Below are 16,628 nucleotides of genomic sequence, written 5' to 3'. Positions count from 1 at the left end.
TTTGCACAAAAGGCCGTTGATGCTGGTGTTTTCCCACCTCAGTCTAACAGAAGTCCCACTCATGAACCTGCACAGACAGAGTCAGAGCAACCTGCTTTGGAGGCCCTGGCAGGCAGGAGTCACCTGCTCTACATGACTATGTATGAATACAAAGTGGTGGTATGGAGCAGCAGGACCCAGCAGACAGGCAGCGTGAATATTGTGTAATTATATCTGTTCATGAGACTCGACGACTGAGATCAGTGACAAAGTTGTAGGCTGGATGAATTTTGCACCCACATTTATTTTTGCAAAATCCCTCCAGTAATATGCAGATAAACCTGCTCCACATTGAGCAGTACCTTTCACATATACGTATCAATCAGCGCCTGCTCTTCCTCACTACACCACGTTAGCCCCCAGAGACTTTTTTCAACTCTTCTTTAAGATTCTGGCAGTTAACTTTGTTAGTTTTGTTTGTTTATTACCCAAAATGCATTGCGCTCTCCATCACGTTCTCTCGCTACATCCGCTGGAACGTCCACAGATTTTCATTTGCAAGTAAACCAAGACCCAGGTTTTCAAGTGGACCAGAGTTCATTTGTTTGATGTGGATCCGAATTCGGAGAAAGTCCCTGAAATGAACTCTGGTCCGGATCAAACCGGGCTGGTGTGAACGCGCCCTAGGAGATCATTCTTTGAATGTACATAACCAGCTGGTCTCCCTGCAGGTCCAGTAAGGAGGGCTTGGTTCACTCCCAGCGGACTCTCCACCAGCACAGCCCCACCTCGTCGGTCACCTCCACAGGCTCCTTGTCCCGAGCTCAGTCTTCCACCCTCAGCAGCATGCTCAGCGGCTCCCATTCTTCCCACTCCACCTTCCCCCACCAACAACACCACAGTCAGGGGGAGCCCTTCCCCAGTATGGGGCCCCGCAATCCACAAGGCACCGGCCCCCACCAGGTGGGGGAGCTTTTCTCCTCAGGGCCATTTCACCCCACCCCACAGAGGGGCAACGGTTTCCCCCCTGACCCGTACAGCTCCACGCCACGGATGCAGCAGCAGCAGCATCACCATCACCATGCATTTCAGCAGCAGTTTCAGGGAGCGCCACCTCCTCAAAACCAGCTCCCTGTGCAGGCTACACATTTCCCCCTGCCACATTCCTACACTCACCTGCAGGGGGAGCCCTTCTCCATGATGGCCCGAGCCCACCAGATGGTGGACATGCTGACGGAGGAGAACCGGGTGCTGAGGCAGGAGATGGAGGCCTGTCGGGAGAAAGTCACCAAGCTGCACAAGGTAACAATCTCGGCATCTCAGCCTTCAGCACCAGGGCAGCGTCAGAAGGGCTTCGGGCAGTTATTCAAACTTTATCCATCCCTCAGAGCAAACAGTGGTTTAAGCAACAAAACTACACCATTGGCACACAATCCAATATCAAAGAAAAACTGCAGCCTGCTGCAGTTCATCAATGTGCAAAAAATTAAAATATGCCAAGATAATAAATACTATCTAAATCACTATCCAGGAGTGCGGTAGCCGAAGAAGTCGTCTTCATTAATATCGTCAAAGAGGCCGTGACACAAGATGAGATTGGAGAATATCCTGGTTCCACTCTGTGCATCTCTTCTGCTGCTTTTCCTTGTTTGTTAGTGACACACCAAAACTTAGAGGCTAAAAACAGCAGCTCAATAACAGTGCACAGAAGAGCTCCACTATCCTTAAGATACAAACGTGTTGTTTCCTCAGACTGGACTCCAGCGCCTCGTCCCTGCTTTTCATCCTGGTTTAAACTGGCTTTTCTTCCAAACTTCACAATCTTCTCTTTGAACTTTGAGGCATTTTGGTACATTTGGTTGTTGAAACACCAGTCAGCACAATGTCCCTTCACTCCTTTTCATCAGTCCGACAGCATCCTAGTCCCCATTAGGACACTCTCTCACTGTCTTCACTCTGTGTTTGAGCAGTTGGAGACAGAAATCCAGCTGGTGTCAGAGGCCTATGAGACCCTGGTTAAGTCCTCCTCTAAGAGGGAGGCGCTGGAGAAAACCATGAGGAGCAAACTGGAGCTGGAGGTGAGACGGCTGCACGACTTCAACAGAGACCTGCGAGGTGAGACAGCACCATTTTAATCCACACTCATCAAACACATTCAACACAGTCAAAGACAAATTTTAGAGACAATCTGGACGTCCTCAGTGGCTCCAAGAGAACTTCATCACAGAGCGTCTCTGTACCGTCATCATGAAGCTGTGCAGAGTCAGCAAGCTTAGAAAGACACAACAGACACACAGACCAAAAGGTTCAAACTGCTTCCTGCAGCCTCTTTCTGAGATTCTGACACTGAGAAGAGGAAAAGCCTGCGTCTGATCTCTGAGCCACTCAGGAAGGTCATCCAGTTTTGAATGAACTTCAGTTATGTGCAGTCCTGAACATCACATGCTCCACCATGATTTGACTTTCTAAAGTTAATAAATAGTTGTTAAACTGGGTGAACGCAGTGTGGTAGTTACATCTGAGTGAGGAACTATTATGTGATCATATTCGATGTAACTTTTTTGTTGAAGTTACTTTGCAATAATGAACATAATAAGCTCTATTTGTGTTTTGAATGATGTGACTATTTAACCTTTGCAGACTGGAACTTCATGAAGTCTTCATTTATTTGAGCTCTTTATTTGTTTACTCATGTTTTCTGTGTTTCCTGGGTATTTGTGCTTCATGCTGCTGTTTTAAAGAGCGAATGGAGACGGCAAACAAGCAGCTCGCTGCTAAAGAGTGTGATGTGTCAGAGGACAACCGCAAGACCATCTCGCAGTTGCTGACTCAGAGTAAGTACTGCAGGGTTCAAGACAATAAGGGCTCAGCAAGGTGAGCTGCAGGTGAGAGGACCTCAGGGTCCCGGGGGTTAAGAGCAGGTGTGGTTACGACGGCTCTCACAGCAACATGTCCAGTTTGTAAGGTCAGAATGACGGCATGTTGATTTGACTGGTGCTGCACGGAGGCTTGAAGAGGGCTCGAGGACAGGTCTTCCACTCTCCTGGATGGACAGGTCTTCCACTCTCCTGGATGGACAGGTCTTCCACTCTCCTGGATGGACAGGTCTTCCACTCTCCTGGATGGACAGGTCTTCCACTCTCCTGGATGGACAGGTCTTCCACTCTCCTGGATGGACAGGTCTTCCACTCTCCTGGATGGACAGGTCTTCCACTCTCCTGGATGGACAGGTCTTCCACTCTCCTGGATGGACAGGTCTTCCACTCTCCTGGATGGACAGGACTGCCACTCTCCTGGATGGACAGGACTGCCACTCTCCTGGATGGACAGGTCTTCCACTCTCCTGGATGGACAGGTCTTCCACTCTCCTGGATGGACAGGTCTTCCACTCTCCTGGATGGACAGGTCTTCCACTCTCCTGGATGGACAGGTCTTCCACTCTCCTGGATGGACAGGTCTTCCACTCTCCTGGATGGACAGGTCTTCCACTCTCCTGGATGAACAGGACTGCCACGGCGGTTTTAAAGAAGTAAAGAAATGAAGAGCTAATAGTGTCTATTATGGTTTCCAAGAAGGTCATGACGTTATGGGAGAGCTCCTCAGTAGCTTCTCAAAGTGACAACCCTAACCCAAGGGTTTACGGGGGAAGAGGGACATGTTGTATTTCAGATGGGTGAAGGTCTCATATAAGACTTGTTAAGTCATATTGAGAGTCCGTTTTGTAAATAACACAAATTTACTTGTAGTACTCAACAGTGTAAAAAGCTCATGAAGAGAATGTTTGGACTAGAGATAGTGACATGTGTAGTTTCTGTCAATTCTGATTTTGTAAGTGTCATGAAATGGGGCCATAAGGTGGCGCTGTGGTTAGTGCTCTCCTCACGAATGAAGGTCCTGGTTCTGGGCCTTCTCTGTTTCCATGTTCTCCCTATGTGTACATGAGTTTCCCTCCACAGTCCCAAAAACCTGCACCATTGGTCTCTAAACAAGACACTGGGCTCCTATCTGCTGCCCCCAAGCGCTGCTCTGTGTGGCTGCTACCCATGGGTTGATTTGGTAAAGACGTTTCCCAGAAGCAAGATTAATATAGTATGATAAATAAAATAAAGAGTACAAAAGTACAAAAATATTCAACTACATCTGATGGATAAGTGAATATTTTATAAAGGGTCAAACAGCAGCGACCACTACAGTTATTAATGGATTCTAAAGACTGTGGAGGGTCAGATCCACTCAAAGAAAAATCAAAAAGACTGTAATCTGGATGTCCTGAATTTAAGTAAATATTTTCACTGCCACGGTTTGGAGAGATATACTCAAGTCGAGTGCTGATGTTATGGTGTGTTCAGACAGAGAAACCCTCCGTGAGAAGGAGAAGCTGGAGATGGAGCAGAGTGCACTTCGCTCCACCACAGAGGACCAGAGGAGACACATCGAGATCAGAGACCAGGCGCTCAACAATGCCCAGGCCAAGGTGGTGAAGCTGGAGGAGGAGGTAACTGCTTGTCTCTGTGATGTCCTTCCTGACTCTGTCTGCTGGAGGTGGGCTTCTGCATTCTGGGTTCCCCTCTGGAGGGACTCTAGTGACTCTACAGCTCCTCTGTAGTGACTCTGTAGCTCCCTGTAGTGACTCTGCAGCTCCTCTGTAGTGATTCTGTCGCTCCTCTGTAGTGTCTCTACAGCTCCTCTGTAGCTCTCTATAGTGACTCTACAGCTCCTCTGTAGTGATTCTGTCCCTCCTCTATAGTGACTCTTCAGCTCCTCTGTCGTGACTTTGTAGCTCTCTATAGTGACTCTACAGCTCCTCTGTAGGGACTCTGTAGCTCTCTATAGTGACTCTGCAGCTCCTCTGTAGTGATTCTGTCGCTCCTCTGTAGTGTCTCTACAGCTCCTCTGTAGCTCTCTATAGTGACTCTACAGCTCCTCTGTAGCTCTCTATAGTGACTCTACAGCTCCTCTGTAGTGATTCTGTCCCTCCTCTATAGTGACTCTTCAGCTCCTCTGTCGTGACTTTGTAGCTCTCTATAGTGACTCTACAGCTCCTCTGTAGGGACTCTGTAGCTCTCTATAGTGACTCTGCAGCTCCTCTGTAGTGATTCTGTCGCTCCTCTGTAGTGTCTCTACAGCTCCTCTGTAGCTCTCTATAGTGACTCTGCAGCTCCTCTGTAGTGATTCTGTCCCTCCTCTGTAGTGTCTCTACAGCTCCTCTGTAGCTCTCTATAGTGACTCTGCAGCTCCTCTGTAGTGATTCTGTCCCTCCTCTGTAGTGTCTCTACAGCTCCTCTGTAGCTCTCTATAGTGACTCTGCAGCTCCACTGTAGTGATTCTGTCCCTCCTCTGTAGTGTCTCTACAGCTCCTCGGTAGCTCCTCTATAGTGACTCTTCAGCTCCTCTGTAGTGACTTTGTAGCTCTCTATAGTGACTCTTCAGCTCCTCTGTAGTGATTCTGTCCCTCCTCTGTAGTGTCTCTACAGCTCCTCGGTAGCTCCTCTATAGTGACTCTTCAGCTCCTCTGTAGTGACTTTGTAGCTCTCTATAGTGACTCTTCAGCTCCTCTGTAGTGACTTTGTAGCTCTCTATAGTGACTCTACAGCTCCTCTGTAGTGATTCTGTCTCTCCTCTATAGTGACTCTACAGCTCCTCTGTAGTGATTCTGTCGCTCCTCTGTAGTGTCTCTACAGCTCCTCTGTAGCTCTCTATAGTGACTCTACAGCTCCTCTGTAGCTCTCTATAGTGACTCTGCAGCTCCTCTGTAGCTCTCTATAGTGACTCTGCAGCTCCTCTGTAGTGATTCTGTCCCTCCTCTGTAGTGTCTCTACAGCTCCTCGGTAGCTCCTCTATAGTGACTCTTCAGCTCCTCTGTAGTGACTTTGTAGCTCTCTATAGTGACTCTACAGCTCCTCTGTAGTGACTTTGTAGCTCTCTATAGTGACTCTACAGCTCCTCTGTAGTGATTCTGTCTCTCCTCTGTAGTGTCTCTACAGCTCCTCTGTAGCTCTCTATAGTGACTCTACAGCTCCTCTGTAGCTCTTTATAGTGACTCTACAGCTCCTCTGTAGTGACTTTGTAGCTCTCTATAGTGACTCTACAGCTCCTCTGTAGTGATTCTGTCTCTCCTCTATAGTGACTCTACAGCTCCTCTGTAGTGATTCGGTCTCTCCTCTGTAGTGTCTCTACAGCTCCTCTGTAGCTCTCTATAGTGACTCTACAGCTCCTCTGTAGCTCTTTATAGTGACTCTACAGCTCCTCTGTAGTGATTCTGTCCCTCCTCTGTAGTGTCTCTACAGCTCCTCTGTAGCTCTCTATAGTGACTCTACAGCTCCTCTGTAGTGATTCTGTCTCTCCTCTGTAGTGACTCTACAGCCCCTCTGTCGCCCCTCTAACCCTAACAATCATTCAATACACAGAGCGTCTACCAGCTGGAGTTTCAGGAATCAGGAGGTCCTCTTCTTCATGGGGGTTTTCTGGGTAGCTGTGTCCCGGGTTACTGCAGTGTTCTGTCAGTGTAGCTGTTGGTTTGTTATCCAACACCACAGATCTGCCAACTGTACTCACTGTTCTTGGCTCAGTCCTGCCCCCTACTGGGCATGGAGAAGAACTGCAGCAGGGTGCAGCTCCCCTTGTTTCAGGAGCTGCATACATAATTTGGTTTGAAGTGGGCCATGCAATAATCTATAAACAACTCCTACACTCTCCCCTTCCTCTTACATGGAACTATAAGTCAATATTGAAAACCTGAAAAATGTAAATAACATACACCCCTGATGTAGATGGGAATGAAAGGGCAAACCAGTGGTGTCAAACATGCTGCTTGGGAAACAAAACCAGACCAGAAGAAGGTCCAGTCCGGTCCGGGGGACTTTGCGAAAAGTAAAAAGAATGATCAATTTAACTCTCTCTGTCTGTCTGTCTCTGTCCCTCTGTCTCTCTCTCTCTCTGTCCCTCTGGCTCTCCATGTCTGTCTCTATGTGTCCATCTGTCTCTCTCTCTCTCTCTCTCTCTCTCTCTCTCTCTCTCTCTCTCTCTCTCTCTCTCTCTCTCTCTCTCTCTCTCTCTCTCTCTCTCTCTCTCTCTCTCTGTGTCCATCTGTCCATCTGTCCATCTGTCTCTGTCCCTCTGTCTATTTGTCTCTGTCTCTCCGTATCTCCCTCTGTCTTCATCTGTCCCTCTGTATCTGTCCCTCTCTCTGTCTATGTCTCTATCTGTCTGTCTCTCTCTGTCCCTCTGTCTCTCTCTGTCCCTCTGTCTTTATCTGTCCCTCTGTCTATCTCTGTCTGTTTTTCTTTGTCTCTCTCTGTCCCTCTGTCTCTCTGTCCCTCTGTCTTTATCCGTCCCTATGTCCGTCTCTCTGTCTCTGTCTGTCTGTCTCTCTCTGTCCATCTGTCTCTCTCTGTCCCTATATGTCCATCTGTCTGTCTCTATCTCTCTCTCTCTGTCCCTCTGTCTCTCTCTGTCTCTCTCTGTCCCTCTGTCTTTATCTGTCTCTCTGTCTGTCTCTATCTCTGTCCCTCTGTATCTGTCCCTCTCTCTGTCTATGTCTCTATCTGTCTGTCTCTCTCTGTCCCTCTGTCTCTCTCTGTCCCTCTGTCTTTATCTGTCCCTCTGTCTATCTCTGTCTGTTTTTCTTTGTCTCTCTCTGTCCCTCTGTCTCTCTCTCTGTCCCTCTGTCTTTATCCGTCCCTATGTCCGTCTCTCTGTCTCTGTCTGTCTGTCTCTCTCTGTCCATCTGTCTCTCTCTGTCCCTATATGTCCATCTGTCTTTATCTGTCCCTCTGTCTGTCCCTCTGTCTATCTGTCTGTCTCTATCTCTCTCTCTCTCTCTGTCCCTCTGTCTCTCTGTCTGTCTCTATCTCTCTCTCTCTGTCCCTCTGTCTCTCTCTGTCTCTCTCTGTCCCTCTGTCTTTATCTGTCTCTCTGTCTGTCTCTATCTCTGTCCCTCTGTCTCTCTCTGTCCCTCTGTCTGTCCCCTGTCTCTCTGTCTGTCTCTATCTCTCTCGATGTCCCTCTGTCCCTCTCTGTCCCTCTGTCTTTATCTGTCCCTCTGTCCGTCTCTCTGTCTCTGTCTGTCTGTCTCTCTCTGTCCATCTGTCTCTCTCTGTCCCTCTCTGTCCCTCTCTGTCCTTCTGTCTTTATCTGTCTCTCTGTCTGTCTCTATCTCTCTCGCTGTCCCTCTGTCCCTCTCTGTCCCTCTGTCTTTATCTGTCCCTCTGTCCGTCTCTCTGTCTCTGTCTCTGTCTCCAGCTGAAGAAGAAGCAGGTGTATGTGGAGAAGGTGGAGCGGATGCAGCAGGCTCTGACTCAGCTGCAGGCAGCTTGTGAGAAGAGAGAGCAGCTGGAGCATCGTCTGCGCACGCGGCTGGAGAGAGAGCTGGAGTCACTGCGAATGCAGCAGGTAACGCAGCTGCTCTGCCCCCTGCCCATTAACCCTGAACACACCTGTCCTTTGGACGGGTGCTTTTAAAAGACAGGACAGAGTTCTTTCGTTCAGACACTCTTCTTCTCATGTCCTGACTCGTTCAGCGCCAGGGGGGCTCTCAGGCCAGCGGGGCGGTTCCATCAGAGTACAACGCCTCCGCCCTGATGGAGCACCTGCGGGAGAAAGAGGAGCGCATCTTGGCGTTGGAGGCTGACATGACCAAGTGGGAGCAGAAATACCTGGAGGAGAGTGTGATGAGGCAGTTTGCTCTGGATGCTGCAGCTTCTGTCGCCACCCAGAGGTACGTCTTCCTGTGGTCCGCTGTGTTCAGCTCCTCTCAGGGAATCGGTAGGAAGTATCACTGCTTCACAAAGTTTTCAATTAATTCACTTTTCATAAAAGACATCATGATCAATTTAAAATGAATTTCATAAAAATGCCACAGTGGTTTCAAACTAACAACAGTTTACATCTTCTGCTAACACATTGATTCAGATTTATTATGTTACCTTCCTCATTTTTAATGTTGTTCTTTAAATTCGGTATTAAAAAATAAGGATTTTAAAGAGCACTGTGGTAAAATGGGAGGAGAAAAGCAAAGCTTGTGAGTTGCACCTCCTCCTCCTGCTCCTCCTCCTCCTGCTCTTCCTCCTCCTCCTGCTCCTCCTCCTGCTCTTCCTCCTCCTCCTGCTCCTCCTCCTCCTGCTCCTCCTCCTCCTGTTCCTCCTCCTCTCTTCCTCCTCCTCCTGCTCCTCCTCCTCCTCCTGTTCCTCCTCCTCCTGTTCCTCCTCCTCCTCCTGCTCCTCCTCCTGCTCTTCGTCCTCCTCCTGCACCTCCTCCTCCTGCTCCTCCTCCTCCTGTTCCTCCTCCTCCTCCTGCTCCTCCTCCTGCTCTTCCTCCTCCTCCTGCTCCTCCTCCTCCTGTTCCTCCTCCTCCTCCTGCTCTTCCTCCTCCTGCTCCTCCTCCTCCTGTTCCTCCTCCTCCTCCTCCTCCTCCTCCTCCTGCTCCTCCTCCTCCTGTTCCTCCTCCTCCTCCTGCTCTTCCTCCTCCTGCTCCTCCTCCTCCTGTTCCTCCTCCTCCTCCTCCTCCTGTTCCTCCTCCTCCTCCTCCTCCTCCTCCTCCTGTTCCTCCTTCTCCTCCTCCTCCTCCTCCTGCTCCTCCTCCTCCTCCTCCCCCTGCTCCTCCTCCTCCTCCTCCTCCTGCTCTTCCTCCTCCTCCTCCTCCTCCCCCTGCTCCTCCTCCTCCTCCTCCTCCTCCTCCTGCTCCTCCTCCTCCTGTTCCTCCTCCTCCTCCTGCTCTTCCTCCTCCTGCTCCTCCTCCTCCTGTTCCTCCTTCTCCTCCTCCTCCTCCTCCTGCTCCTCCTCCTCCTGTTCCTCCTTCTCCTCCTCCTCCTCCTCCTGCTCCTCCTCCTCCTCCTCCCCCTGCTCCTCCTCCTCCTCCTCCTCCTGCTCTTCCTCCTCCTGTTCCTCCTCCTCCTGTTCCTCCTCCTCCTCCTCCTCCTCCTCCTCCTCCTCCTCCTCCTCCTGCTCCTCCTCCTCCTCCTCCCCCTGCTCCTCCTCCTCCTCCTCCTCCTCCTCCTGCTCTTCCTCCTCCTGTTCCTCCTCCTCCTGTTCCTCCTCCTCCTGTTCCTCCTCCTCCTCCTCCTCCTCCTCCTCCTCCTCCTCCTCCTCCTCCTCAGAAGAGCTGATGCTCACTGTTGTCTCACAGGGACACGTCTGCAGCCGTGATGAGCCACTCCCCCAGCAGCAGCTACGACACGTCTGTGGAGGCTCGGATCCAGAAGGAGGAAGAGGAGATCCTCATGGCCAATCGACGCTGTCTGGACATGGAGAGCAGGTGAAGCCGTGTGTCCGTGTGTCCATGTGTCCGTGTGTCCATGTGTCCATGTGTCTGTGTGTCTGTGTGTCTGTGTGTCCGTGTGTCTGTGTGTCCGTGTGTCCGTGTGTCCGTGTGTCCATGTGTCCGTGTGTCCGTGTGTCCGTGTGTCCGTGTGTCCGTGTGTCCGTGTGTCCGTGTGTCCGTGTGTGGGGTAGGGAGTCCTTGACAGTGAGGTCCTCAGTTAAGTTCAAAACCTTCACATCACACAGGGAGAACATGCAGACTCTACACAGGGAGAACATGCAGACTCTACACAGGGAGAACATGCAGACTCTACACAGGGAGAACATGCAGACTCTACACAGGGAGAACATGCAGACTCTACACATGGAGAACAATGAATGCTCAGTGGTCCAGTGTTAATACTTTTGCCTCATAGCAAGGAGTCCCTGGTTCAAATCCAGCAGGGATCTTTCTGTGTAGAGTTTGCATCTCTGGGTAATCGGTTCCCTCCCATGGTCCAAATAACATGCACTATGGGCCCCTCGGCCCCCACCGGCTCCTGTCATACTGTGACTGGTGAATTAATTCGTTTGAGGCGATTATTAAAGTAGGATTATTAGTAGGGGATTATTAAAGTAGGATTATTAGTAGGGGATTATTAAAGTAGGATTATTAGTGGGGGATTATTAAAGTAGGATTATTAGTAGGCGATTATTAAAGTAGGATTATTAGTAGGGGATTATTAAAGTAGGATTATTAGTAGGGGATTATTAAAGTAGGATTATTAGTGGGGGATTATTAAAGTAGGATTATTAGTAGGGGATTATTAAAGTAGGATTATTAGTAGGGGATTATTAAAGTAGGATTATTAGTAGGGGATTATTAAAGTAGGATTATTAGTGGGGGATTATTAAAGTAGGATTATTAGTAGGGGATTATTAAAGTAGGATTATTTGATTTTAAACCTCAGAGAGAGCTCTAACCACTTCACCATCACCTCCACTGTTTTCAGAAGCGGTTTGAAATGTAACATTGAGGTTAAAGAGAGCTGGTGATTGATGTTCCATGTGGCTCAGGGGGGATTCAGATCTGAAGAAACAGGGTCTGTTTGTTTCTCAGTGTCCATGTTTGATGTCCACTTTGCTCCTTCCTAATGCAGAATTAAGAACCTCCACGCACAAATCATAGAGAAGGATGCAATGATCAAGGTGCTGCACCAGCGCTCTAGAAAGGAGCCCTCCAAGACCGACGCTCCCTCCGCCATGAGACCCTCGAAGTCCCTCATGTCAATCTCCAACACGGGCTCTGGTGGCTCAGGACTACTGTCCCACAGTCTGGGACTCAGCAGCTCCCCAATCACCGAGGAGCGTAAAGACACAAGCTGGAAGGGAAGTCTGGGTGAGCTGAGCCGTCCTCGCAGGACATCTGTCCTGTTTTCAGTTGTGCACTCATTCTGTCTGATCTGCTCTCAGGGGTTCTGTTGGGTCCAGAGTTTCGCACAGAGTCACTCAGAACAGGGTCCATCTCATCGTCTCCTTCTCCAGTACTTCCTTCCACGCCCATGACTACAGGCCACTCAAAGACGGGCAGCAGAGACAGCTGCACACAGACCGACAAGGGCCAGAACCAGGACAGCAGCAAGCCCAGCACCCCAGCCCTGCAGAGCATGACGCTGCCAGCCCGCCTGTCCAGTCCCAGCCCCGTCTACATCCCGGACCGCCTGGCAGGTCAGAATTCCAGGAGTAACAGACTCCAGCAGTAACAGGCTTCAGCAGTATCAGGATCCAGCAGTAACAGACTCCAGCAGTAACAGGCTTCAGCAGTAACAGACTCCAGCAGTAACAGGATCCAGCAGTAACAGACTCCAGCAGTAACAGGCATCAGCAGGAACAGGCTTCAGCAGTAACAGACTCCAGGAGTAACAGGCTACAGCAGTAACAGGATCCAGCAGTAACAGGCTACAGCAGTAACAGGCTACAGCAGTAACAGACTCCAGGAGTAACAGACTCCAGGAGTAACAGACTCCAGCAGTAACAGGATCCAGCAGTAACAGGATCCAGCAGTAACAGACTCCAGCAGTAACAGGCTCCAGCAGTAACAGACTCCAGTAGTAACAGGATCCAGCAGTAACAGGATCCAGCAGTAACAGGATCCAGTAGTAACAGACCCCAGCAGTAACAGGATCCAGCAGTAACAGACCCCAGCAGTAACAGACTCCAGCAGTAACAGGATCCAGTAGTAACAGGTAACAGACCCCAGCAGTAACAGGCTCCAGCAGTAACAGGATCCAGCAGTAACAGGCACCAGCAGTAACAGACCCCAGCAGTAACAGACTCCAGCAGTAACAGACTCCAGCAGTAACAGGCTCCAGCAGTAACAGGCTTCAGCAGTAACAGACCCCAGCAGTAACAGGCTCCAGCAGTAACAGACTCCAGCAGTAACAGACCCCAGCAGTAACAGGCTCCAGCAGTAACAGGCTCCAGTAGTAACAGGCTCCAGCAGTAACAGTAATGAGGTAGTGGAAGATCGTCTCTGTTCCCATTCCTTCGTAGGGGTACAAGGAAAATAAAAACCTGTAAATAATACTTGAAATTTAGTTTCCTTTATTTAAGTACAAAGAGTAAAACTGCCTAATTCTTTCGTTCGGTACGAAGAGCAAAACTTGTGTATAAATATACGAAGCCCAAGTATTGATCTACCTTCTCTGGCATGATTACAATTAAATTATTATCATCACAAAAGTGACTCGCCATAGTCAGTGGTCAGCATAAAAAGTTTTAAAAACAGCATAAAATATTTTTTAGCAATAAATGAATTTATCTGTACAAACTAGTGAGATTGAGACTAATGAGACTTAGGATCAGAATTAGAAAGATTTTATTACAGTTACTATACTGGTACTTTTCACTGTTCATCACATTCACCTATTCACACCAGTGAAGGTTGCAGCAATGCAAGGTACCGTCACTCCAATGGGAGCAGTTTGAGGTTCAGTGTCTTGCTCAAGGACACTGAGCATGTGGACAGATGGAGATGGGAGGTCTTTAACAGGTATTTAACAGGTCTTTTACAGAGTGGTGGTTTTTAATAGAGTGGGGGGGTTAGCAGAATGGGGAGTTTTGGCTTGTAGTAGGTGATGTCCTTGAGCCCTCTCCAGACATCGAGGTGTCGTTGGCTGAGAGTTGCTGTTTCAGTTTCTTGCTATGAAGTGATTTAGCTCCTCTCACCTCTTGTGTTGTCTTTATCCCCACATCTGAATCAGGCTTTGTCTCTGATAGGATCTGAATCAGGCTTTGTCTCTGACAGGATCCTTCTGAGTTCAGCTGTGAACCAGAGTTTGTCATTATTGTGACTCACCCTGGTGCATGATGGGATGATGCTGTCCTCACAGAATTTAATGTAGGATGTCACAGTGTCTGTGTATTCATCCAGACTGTTGGTGGTATACCTGAAAACGTCCCAGTTCATATGTCCAGACTACCCTGAAGTTCACAGGCTTACAGAGTTTTAGTTTCTGCCTGTATGCAGGGATCAGGTGCACCATGGTGTTGTCGGACTGGCCCGTGATGTACTTGGACTGGCCCATGGCGTCGTGAGACTGGCCCATGAGGTGGTTGGACTGGCCCATGAGGTGGTTGGACTGGCCCATGGCGTCGTGAGACTGGCCCATGAGGTGGTTGGACTGACCTATGACGTAGTTGGACTGGCCAATGACGTAGTTGGACTGGCCCATGACGTAGTTGGACTGGCCCATGACGTAGTTGGACTGGCCCATGAGGTGGTTGGACTGGCCCATGAGGTGGTTGGACTGACCTATGACGTAGTTGGACTGGCCCATGACGTAGTTGGACTGGCCCATGAGGTGGTTGGACTGACCTATGATGTAGTTGGACTGGCCCATGAGGTGGTTGGACTGACCTATGACGTAGTTGGACTGGCCCATAACGTGGTTGGACTGGCCCATGAGGTGGTTGGACTGACCTATGATGTAGTTGGACTGGCCCATGAGGTGGTTGGACTGACCTATGATGTAGTTGGACTGACCTATGACGTAGTTGGACTGGCCCATGAGGTGGTTGGACTGGCCCATGAGGTGGTTGGACTGGCCCATGAGGTGGTTGGACTGACCTATGATGTAGTTGGACTGGCCCATGGCGTCGTGAGACTGGCCCATGAGGTGGTTGGACTGACCTGTGATGTAGTTGGACTGGCCCATAACGTGGTTGGACTGGCCCATGAGGTGGTTGGACTGGCCCATGAGGTGGTTGGACTGGCCCATGAGGTGGTTGGACTGACCTATGACGTAGTTGGACTGGCCCATAACGTGGTTGGACTGGCCCATGAGGTGGTTGGACTGGCCCATGACGTTGGCACATTGGCCTATGGCGGGATGTAAACTCTGAGGAGAATGAATGAGGAGAACTCCCGGGGCAAGTAGAAAGGTTTGCAGTTGATGGTGAAGGGCTGCAGGTCCAGGAACAGTGCTGGAACAGTCCTGTTAACATCCAGCCAGACTTGATGTAGAAAGAGATTCCAATGCCCTTTGTTTTGCCGGAACGCTCCATGTGTCTGTCCACTCTGTAGACTAGGAAGCCTCTCGGCTGTCGGGTGGAGTCCAGTGTCAGTTTACACAGCCACGTTTCCTTAAAGCACCACACACAGGAGGTTGAGACGTCTCTGTTCTTGTTCACCAGCAGGTTCAGCTCATCCATTTTGTTACAAACTGATCGCGTTAGACAGGAACATTCCGTGAATCGCAGTGCGTAATTCGCTCCATGGTCAGAATCAGCAATAAGTCCACCGTAGTGTCAGGAAGCGTGGGAATAAGTCCACTGGAGTAGTAGCTCTGATGCTAATGAGCTTTTCCCTGGCGTAAGAGCTTCTGGAGTTGTAGCAGAAAACAAAAACATCTCATCTCATGATGTAGGCAACACTTTGCAGAACTCCCAACAAAAGCAAATATACCTCCAGCAGAAATTACAATAAGAAAACCTTCATCCTAATAATGCAAAAAAGACCTGCAGGATGAAGAAGAAAAACTGTGAGCCAACCCAAGAATCCACAATGTGATCACAAAGTGAGGCTGAACTATTTGTTCAATATTTAAAGGTGGACAAAGAATTGACATGGAAATAGAGATGGAGTGGATTTGGGACTCCGACATTTAAAAAAGCTTTAATATGTGTGTGCAGTTAAGTAGAGACTCCTTCATTGTGATGACTCTGTTCTTTGCTTTTTCATGTAGACGTCCCCATGTTTCACAGCAGCACCCTAGAAAGGAGGCTTCCCGTCCAGTCCCACCTGCAACACCCTCCCCCTCCATCTTCAGGCCCCCCCACTCAGCAGGACGTGGACTCGGATATGGTGGAAATCCTCATCTGAGCCTGAACCCAGTGTGACTGGAGCTCCTGAACAGCCTCCATCAGGACATGTCATCTCAACTCTCCTCCCACCAATGAATGAAGTGATGACTGGAAGCTCAGGTGTGACCGTTTGCACAGTTTACAGAATGGTGTTGGTTTTCTCACTGCATTGTTGGACTTTAAATATTTCCACTCAGTGGTGGTGAAGGTCAACGTGTGGTTTAAATACAAGGTAACGAAAACACAAAGGACTAAACCAGGGGTCTGCAACCTGTTGTCCCTCTGTAGTGACACTACAGCTCCTCTGGAATGGATCTACAGCCTCTCTGTAGTGACTCTCCAGCTCTCTGTAGTGACTCTATAGCTACTCTGTAGTGGCTCTACAGCTCCTCTATAATGGCTCTACAGCTCTTCTGTAGTGACTCTCCAACTCCTCTGTAGTGACTCTATAGCTCCTCTGTAATGACTCTACAGCTCCTCTGTAGTGACTCTATAGCCACTCTGTAGTGACTCTACAGCCTCTCTGTAGTGACTCTCCAGCTCTCTGTAGTGACTCTATAGCTCCTCTGTAATGGCTCTACAGCTCCTCTGTAATGGCTCTACAGCTCCTCTGTAGTGACTCTATAGCCACTCTGTAGTGACTCTACAGCCTCTCTGTAGTGACTTCACAGTCTCTGATGTGGCTCTACAGCTTCCTCTGTAGGGACTCTGTCGTGACTTCACAGTCTCTGTAGTGACTCTACAACCTCTCTGTAGTGACTCTACAGCCTCTCTGTAGTGACTCTACATGCTCTCTGAAGTGACTCTACAGCCTCTATGTAGTGGCTCTGTCGTGACTACAACCTCTCTGTAGTGACTCTACAGCCTCTCTGTAGTGACTCTGTAGTGACTCTACAGCCTCTCTGTAGTGACGACAGCCCCCCTGTAGTGACTCTACAGCCTCTCTGTAGTGGCTCTGTAGTGGCTCTACATCATCTCTGTAGTGGCTCTGTAGTGACTCTACAGCCTCTCTGTAGTGGCTCAGTAGTGACTCTACAGCCTCTCTGTAGT

The 16,628-nt window shown here is 49.4% G+C and overlaps 1 protein-coding gene across 3 annotated transcripts in view; it reads left to right on the top strand.

Annotated features, from left to right (window-relative positions):
- The window catches only part of amot (angiomotin), a 39,892-nt gene extending 23,725 nt beyond the window's left edge, over positions 1 to 16,167 (top strand). For 2 of the 3 annotated variants that reach the window (XM_080483484.1, XM_080483482.1), the window contains 10 exons: positions 711 to 1,281; positions 1,950 to 2,094; positions 2,721 to 2,813; positions 4,329 to 4,474; positions 8,221 to 8,370; positions 8,499 to 8,695; positions 10,102 to 10,230; positions 11,375 to 11,613; positions 11,688 to 11,942; positions 15,461 to 16,167. In XM_080483484.1, coding sequence (XP_080339610.1) covers positions 711 to 1,281; positions 1,950 to 2,094; positions 2,721 to 2,813; positions 4,329 to 4,474; positions 8,221 to 8,370; positions 8,499 to 8,695; positions 10,102 to 10,230; positions 11,375 to 11,613; positions 11,688 to 11,942; positions 15,461 to 15,597 — 2,062 coding nt within the window. In that variant the 3' untranslated portion in view covers positions 15,598 to 16,167. The remainder of the gene's footprint in view (positions 1 to 710; positions 1,282 to 1,949; positions 2,095 to 2,720; positions 2,814 to 4,328; positions 4,475 to 8,220; positions 8,371 to 8,498; positions 8,696 to 10,101; positions 10,231 to 11,374; positions 11,614 to 11,687; positions 11,943 to 15,460) is intronic. The other variant, XM_080483483.1, reaches the window with a different exon arrangement.
- Positions 16,168 to 16,628: the final 461 nt, after the last annotated feature.

This window comes from Lipophrys pholis, assembly GCF_963383615.2.
Source record: "Lipophrys pholis genome assembly, chromosome: 16".
NCBI classification, from domain to species: domain Eukaryota; kingdom Metazoa; phylum Chordata; class Actinopteri; order Blenniiformes; family Blenniidae; genus Lipophrys; species Lipophrys pholis.
Note: the sequence above shows the minus strand (reverse complement) of the source record. Positions and strands in the feature narration are given on the sequence as shown.